Consider the following 8264-nt stretch of genomic DNA (forward strand, 5'->3'; position numbering starts at 1 on the left):
GCCAAGAATTCTTAGGATTGAGAACTGGTGTAAATGTTGCAGCCATTGAAGACAAATGTGAACTCAGTTTTGAAACCATAACCATTTGCAGCAAATTGAACACTCCCTCTTTGCAATACAACAGTCAGTAACGAATAATTAACCTTAGCCTTTAGCAAGTATCATGCATGTATCTTCACAATGCTCCAGTAAGACGGAACAGTATCATTATCTCCACTCTACAGGAAAGGAACAACCGCATGAGTGTCAGAAAATAAAAATCTCAAAAGAAGAAAGTACCAATAAGAATTGTATTAATCTTCATTTTTTCAGGACATTAAACATTATATGACATTTTACTGTGAAAAACCACAGGCCACTGACTTCAGTTACAGGTGTGAAAAATCAGCTTTTTTTTTTACCCCAGTCTGAAGTTGGTTATCTAGAACTTGAGAAGAAGAATGAAAATTACATGGAAATAGCAGCCTGCTTGTGAAAAATGCAGTAACTACAACCCCTTGCTTCATTCAAATACGCTTTTTAACTTTCAAAGCTAAACACAGGATCATAAAACTTCGTTTATTTCTAGAGCCTACCAAGAGAGATGCTATAGTAGAAAGTGATTGAAAATAGGATCCGAGGTGTATACATGTCTTCATACATGTGCATACACCTAGGGTCAAAGCACAAGTAGATGGAATCGGACCTCTTCACACAATTATTATTTCTGTTTTAAAAAAATAATGTATATATTTACATTGTTATTGTTTCTGATAGCTTGTTTTTGTTCTTTCAATTTCCTTTAAGCACAGGAAATTGCAACTGAAAAGTCTGTATTTTCCTGAATTCAACTAGTAATTAGTTGGCACTCAACTGCAAAATTTAAGTTATTACGTCTCTTCAAACCCTTTCTTGAAACCTTTGTAATGGAATGCATTTTGGATTTCTTTTTTAACAAAGTAAGTATCTCCTCTTAGATCATATCCCATTTAAGGAGGTAGATTTACAGAGGTTTAGGTACTCATCCAAATCATACCTTCAAATCCCTTTCCCCTTCCCAAAAGATGTGCAGACCAGTTGATCTATCTTCTGGGACTTGAAAGAGACATCGGTATCATAATTCATTGTAGCCAACATTACTTTTTGCCCAGTACCTTGTATAAATAGCCATGTCTCAGAGAACCTAAGCTAACAAAAGATTTGTCTACCAAACACTCCAAAATACTTCACAGTACTCTGGAAAGCTGAGATCTCACAATATTAAATGCAAGGTATTACAGTCTAAACAAAACTGACATAAGGTCTGAAACATCAGCTCTAACACATACCACAGGCCAGGCAGAGACGGGCGAGAGAGGAAGCTTGCTTGATTCTACCTAGGCTGTTCAAGGTAAGGAGCAGGTTACAAACCTCTGAAAATTAGCTTACATTTTTCATGCTCTCAGAGAGACAGCACATGTATGTTACCCTTTCCTCACTCACGATACTCTCAAAAATATTAGCAAGGATTAGGCCAATGACTAATGTGTCCATAGTACTGCCCATTGCACTGAACAGCATTTTCTCACTATTTCCTTGAACATATTCTTCTATCTTTATTCACCTCCAGTTTCTTCTTTTATTCTTAGACTGTAAATTTGCTAAGGCAAGCTCACCTCACACACAGCTGTTCAATTTTTTTTTTTTTAATTAACCAGCAAAAAAGGCTAACCTTGCCTTTCAGATAGTACTGTTTGTGGTCACTTACCTGCTTGGTGAATTCATTTAGTCACACAGTACCTGTATTTCATAAAGGACATTGGTTTCCTAGTGATTTAGTGGTGAAGTAAGATTTTTCTAGTCCTCATCTATAAAAAGCCTCTTTGTGGCTTGCCCTTTTTCCCCATTCTTCAGAAGAATGACCAACAAAATGAATAAAATCATAAGAAAAGAGAGAAAAAAAACCCACCTTTAAAAGACATTACTGTGCCTTTTGCCAAATTATCTACTTTAACAAGCATCTATTAAAATATGTAGCACAATGTACACATTAACTACATCCTCACATTCACATATTGAGATATTTTTCATTTGTTGAATTACCTTGTCTGCATCCACTTTTCCTCTGATAAATTCTTTCTTCCAAAATTCCAGTGCCTGCTCCAGAGTCAGGCCGATGCCTTTTAAGAACAGTCCATACTGCATACGACCTCCGTGACGGAGATGATGGTTATCACGTAGGGCTTTGTGCAACTGGCGCATGCAAAGAGGGAATGATTTCACAGAAAGCTGTCAAGAGAAAAAATTGTGTTTAAGGCATACTGATCATTTAATTTGTAGGATATATGCTTATTGTGATTATTAATTAGTTCCACTTGAAAATGCCAATGGTTGGAAGAAAAGATACGCATGTGCAGAGCACCTTGGGACTGATGATAACACAAGCATGTCCATAAGACATCAAATCCAATAGCCATCTCAAGAACAGAGTAATACAGGTGGTAGTAACAGACTATCTTCAGCTACAAAGTAACACATGTTTAATTGCTGTCAGGAAAAATATATCCACAGTTCCATTACAATGTTTCTTGCTTCTTCCTTATTTTACCTTCTGGAATGGCAAGGTGACTTTTGTTAGAGTTTTGGGGGGTTGGAGGAGGGGATGGCTTTTTTTAACTGTCTTTGAAAAACTACAAGCAGGAGTAAAATCCATCGCAACTGATCTGCAGGTTTTTTCCCCTGAAGAATATTATTTCTTACAAAGCAAGATCTCAGAGATAAAAAAATGTAACATTCAAGCTTACTTGGGCTTTGCATTTTTATTTTTAACATCTGAGTTATGCCACGGAATTCACTACCAAAGGAACACTGTTATGGTTAAGATGGACACTGAAAACACAAATGATTTCTAAAGTTCAGATAAAGGAATTTTAATGTGTTTTTAATTGTCTCTGCACCATTGATGCGGTTTTACAATCCATTTTATTTACTTCCTTGTTTTGAAAAACTCTTCTGTATGTCAAAAGTCAAAAAAAGAGCATTGAAAAGACTAATATCGCAACGCAATAATCATAAACTAAACATCATGGCTTGCAAAATTATTAAATGAGAAAATTCTGTTAAACTCTGTTTATAATTATGTTAGGTATTTGTGAAAGTACACAAACTTAAGCAGCAAATTAAGCAATTCATTATAGCTCCAGTCTAAATCCTGATTAGATGCATTTTTAGTTAATTCTGCTCCATTTTAAACTTTATCACAATCACAAGTAATTCTCAAGAGTTACAAAGCAAATATGAATCAAAAAAAGATAAAGCCTTTATATGTTGTCTGTACATACAGTAATTGAATTTAAAATGTTACGTATCAGCATACAATATAACCCAATAAATACAGAGGACTTACAGTATCGATCTGTTCTAGAGAAATTTTTCCAGTGTTCTTTTGCACGCTGTAATCTGGGCCAACGTAAGAATGGCTGAAAAACAAAGCAAACAGTACAGCATCATTTAAAACTGTTCAGAAAAAATATTTTACAAATTTAGAAAGAAATTATTTTACCAATTAAGGGCCACAAATATTTTATATCAGGCAAAACTAAGAAAACTGTACTTGACAGTTATGTAAGTAATTAAGATTTATAAAACCAACGTTAGAGTCAACATGGTAAAGAAACCCTCCCTCCCTTTACCTGAAAGAAGTGGTGAAGGGTCATTCAGAATTCAGATCATAGGATCACGCTACTGTTGAGGTTGAGAGAGACCTCTGAAGATCATCTAGTCCAAGCCCCTGCTCAAAACAGAGTTAACTACAGCAGGTTGCTTAGCATCTTGTCAAGCTGAGTTTTGAGCATCTCCAAGGACAGAGACTCCATAACCTTCTGAGGAACCTGTTCCAGTGTTTGACCACCCTGGCAGTAGAAAAGTGTTTTCTTATGTTTAAGTGGAATTTCCTGTATATCAGTTTATGCCCATTGCCTCCTGGCCTATCACTGGATACCACTGAGAAGAGTCTCGCCCTGTCTTCTTTACTCCCCCTTATCAGACATCTATTTATACGTCCCGGTAAAATTCACACACTCACACTCCTGTAATTTATCTCCTCCACGCTGAACAGTCTCAGCTCTCTCAGCCTCTCCTCATATGTACTGGGGAGCCCAGGATCGGACAGAGCCCTCCAGATGTGGCCTCACCTGGCTGAGTAGAAGGGAAAGATCACCGCCCTCGACCTGCTGGGGAGTGCTCTTCCTAGTGCCACCCAAGAGACTGTTAGCTTTCTTTGCTTCAAGGGTACACTCAAAGTTAGCTTGCTGTCCACCAGGACCCCAAGGTCCTCTTCTGCAACCCTGTTTCACAGCTGTTCAGCCCTCAGCCTATAGTGGTACATGGGGTTATTCCTCCTTAGATGCAAAGCTTGGTATTTCCCTTTGTTGAACTTCACAGGGTTCCTGTCAGCCCATTTCTCCAGGCTGTCCAAGTCCACCTGAAAGGCAGCACACCCATCTGGTGTAAACCATTCCTCCCAGTTTTGTATCATTTGAGACTTGCTGAGTGCACACTCTGTCCCATCACCTCAGACATTAAAGAAGCAGCTAAACAATATAGAACCCAGTATCAATCCCTGAGGTACTCCGCTAGTGATTGGCCTCCAGCTGGTCTTAATGCCTCTGATCACAAACCTTTGAGCACAGCACTTCAGCCAGTTTTCAGTCCACCTCACTGCCCATTTGCCTAGCCCATACTTCATCAGTTGTCGATAAGGATGTTAAAAGAAACAGAGTCAAAAACCTTGCTAAAGTCAAGATAAACAACATCCACTGCCTTCCCCCCATCTGTTGAGCCTTCTATGATAAAATGACCAGCTATGAGGTTCGTCACGCAAAATTTCCCATTCACAAATCCATGCTGACCACCCATGATCACCTTCTTGTCCTTCATAAGTCTGGAACTGAGATGAGGCTGGCCAGCCTATAGTTCCATGGATTCTTCTCCTTACTCTTTGTGAAGGCAGGGTTCACCTTTGCTTTCTTCCAGTAATCAAGAACCTCTTCTACTTTGCTACTTGTGTAGTATTTTAAAAACACAAACAGACAAAAAACCTGATGTATCATTATGACCTAGTGATTCCTCCTCTACCGTAGAGGAAAAGTAAAAACTGAAAAACTACTTAAGTGTACCAATAAAAAGCTGTGAAGGCTTTTACTGCAGTACTAACATACAAACACATGTTAACTCCTGACAGTAGCTGTCTAGCCAAAATAGCACAGGACTTTGCATGTGCTGCCTCATCTTTCATTCATACTGCAACGAAGCTAATTCTGATACCTGAGCTAAGTTCAGGTAACCCTATACTACAGCAGAGACAGTCACATAGACATTGTCACCAAAGTAATTTCAAATCAAATACAAGCATCTAATGCCCAGCTTTTACTTCTAAATATATAGACTTCTTGAATGAGGATATATGCAGGGCTGCAGAATAGGCCAAGAGCAATGCTTTAAGCAGAACTCAACCAAACTCAAGAGTTGACAGTACAGCAGGCAATAAAGCAAACAGGGGCTTTGGATACAGCATATTGGTCCAAAAATCAGGTTGAAAAGTCTGGGTAAGAACAAATTTCTTTGTGCAAGAGGGATTTTGCAACTAACTTACAAAGATAATTTCTTAAATCTTTTGAAGGCATATAGAGATTAACTCCAGAAAAAAGGAATTTAGCTAAATGATGATACTAGGTGCTACAGATTATTTTGTGATATTTCAATGCTGTAAAGCGTGAAAAGCATATAGCTAAGAGTTTATTTTATCACAGTACAAATAGTTTGTTTAATTATACGTGCATTCATTCATTCTTTAGTTCTTATTTCCGGCACACATTGGAGGCACTAGGTGAGCTTACTGTACTGAATAGATTTTTTTTTCTATTACACAACAATGGATAAATAATTAAAAGTATTTGAGCTGTGTATGTCTACTACTACTGATTCTACTAAAGAATCTAAATCTCCTTGTAGAACCAGATCTGCATCACTTTTCTTAGGCAAACTACAAACAAAACAAAAATCACAGTCCCAAAAATATTACAGTCGAAGCATAGAACAACAGAAAACAGCTGTTGCTTAGGCAACAACTTTTTTTTCTTTGTAAAACAACCAATTAGGAAAATGACCATTCAGTCAGTTATCACATTCCAGAATGAGTGCTGGTAACTTCTTAAGCTGCTCTACCATAATCACTTTAGATCATCTGCTTGTATCCTATAGTATTTATTAGAATCATACCAATACTGAAAAAAATTGCTAAGCTAAAGAAAACCACTTCTTCCTAGCATCTGTAGAAAGGATTGGCCTGGGAAGAGGAGGTCCAAAGAGAAGACACAAGAGTTTTCCTGTACAGTAAGTGAACAAAATAAGACTTCAGAAGTTACCGCTAAAAAGAGGACATACTCTCTGAATCTTGCTGACCATTACATCTGGACTTGATAGAAAACTTTACTGCAAGGACAGAAAACTCAATGCCGGGGCGGGGAGGTGAGGTAGAGAAGAAGAAATTCTACTTTTCAGACTCTCAAAAGCTCAAATATTCTCAGCATGGTAAGCAAACAGGAAAAGTTTTTCATAAATGTTTCCTTATTTTTACATTAAAATGTAGCATATGACCTTTGCAAGGTCAAAGTTTCTTGATACCTGACATCACTCACCAAACAGCTGAACCCTACAAACTGCCTTCAAAGGTGGTGCTCTGAAGAGCATGCTTATGCATCCAGAACATGTGGTAGATTGGAGCTGGGCATAAAGAGGCCAGCACTAGTCATGTGGCCTTTAGCAGCTAAGCTGTTGGATTCCTGTCTCAAGGAGCTCAAGGGACTAGAGCTTTTGAGTGTGCAATTTTAGGTGCCAGGTGTTCTGATTTTCTATGTTAAGAGATTCCCCAGCTCCCTTGATTTCATCACAAGAAAAATCACACTGCTTTCTCCACTGATTGCCGTTATTTTCTCTACTTTTCTATTAAAAAAAAAATCTCAACAACCTTGGGAAAAAAAAAAATTAAGACTATCCTTTGTTCTATGAACAATGGTCCTCCTTTTTTCATGTCATTAAACGTTGCCAAACAGCTTCCTACTATTGGTTTGAAAACACATTACAACACAAACCAACCAGGCTTGTGATCACCCTCGCTTTCTTCTCCCTTTTTTTGCTTCCAGTTTTAGCTCTTGTTTTGGACTCATCCTTTCTTTTATTCCACATAGCTTCTGAGGTTACTTCCTGATCAAGCTTCTTACTCACCTAGAAATATCTATAGTTCTTCATAATTTCTTTTTGTGGTTTACTGGAATGCAAGCACCAATGTCCTCACTTTTCACTTAAAAACCAGTTTTATTTTACCTTCATATGTAAGTTCCTGTCTCTCTCAAATCACTCAAAACCTGTTTTTCTAAAATCCAAAATCTTAGTTATCGAAAGTTTTCTAAACATAACTTGCAACCTAAGATCAATACATACATTCGCGGTGCCATTGACCAAGAAGAAACCTCCACTACATCAATGTCTCCAAGAATGGGATCTGTGTCTTTCAAATAACCAGCTGTAGGTTGGTGATAAATACTGTATTATTCACAGATGTGTTAGTATATCATGAGATTTAGTGAGGATGTAGATGTTGACGATAGTAAATGACACCAATCTATTAAGGTGTACATTCTTCTTTACTTGCTTGTGAGATGAGCATAAGTGAGAAGGAGGGTGAACATGTCTGCATGAGTATTGTGTTATCCATTAAAAAAATCCAGTCTTGCAAAACACTTGGTTTCTGTATCAACTTTATGAACTATCATTTGAAGACAAAATTAATAGAATCATATAAATGTTGGTTGTAAAGGATGTAAGAAGACCATTTAGTCCCACACCTCACTTTAAGCGGGACTACTGCCAACATTAGTCAGGTGAGCCATGGCTTTTTCTAGCTGAATCCTAAAAATCTCCACGAACCAAGATTCCACATCTCTGGGCAATCTGCTGCACTATCATTCTAGCATAGACATTTTTCCTAATATCCAATCTAAACCTCCCAAGCTGCTCTATGTGACCACTGTAATTTGTTACATCCTCTGGCACCATCAAGAATTCCAATGCCATGATGTTTGTCCTTCAAACAGTTGTAGGCTGCTATTTAATCATCCATAAGCCTCCTCTTCACCAGATTAAACAAAGTCAGCTCAGCTTCTCCTTATAATTCATGTACAGGCACAGTCCTATAGTAGTTTGATGGGATTACATATGACACTTTTTGTCTATCTTTGAAATTATTC

The 8264-nt window shown here is 37.7% G+C and overlaps 1 protein-coding gene across 1 annotated transcript in view; it reads right to left on the reverse strand.

Annotated features, from left to right (window-relative positions):
- PRIM2 (primase, DNA, polypeptide 2 (58kDa)) overlaps positions 1-8264 on the reverse strand; it is a 127602-nt gene that overhangs the window by 45830 nt on the left and 73508 nt on the right. Inside the window, 2 exon segments of the mRNA XM_009333249.1 lie at positions 2062-2247; positions 3365-3437. Of these exon segments, the coding sequence (XP_009331524.1) occupies positions 2062-2247; positions 3365-3437 (259 nt within the window).

Source organism: Pygoscelis adeliae, unplaced genomic scaffold, assembly GCF_000699105.1.
Source record: "Pygoscelis adeliae isolate BGI_AS28 unplaced genomic scaffold, ASM69910v1 Scaffold57, whole genome shotgun sequence".
NCBI lineage: Eukaryota > Metazoa > Chordata > Aves > Sphenisciformes > Spheniscidae > Pygoscelis > Pygoscelis adeliae.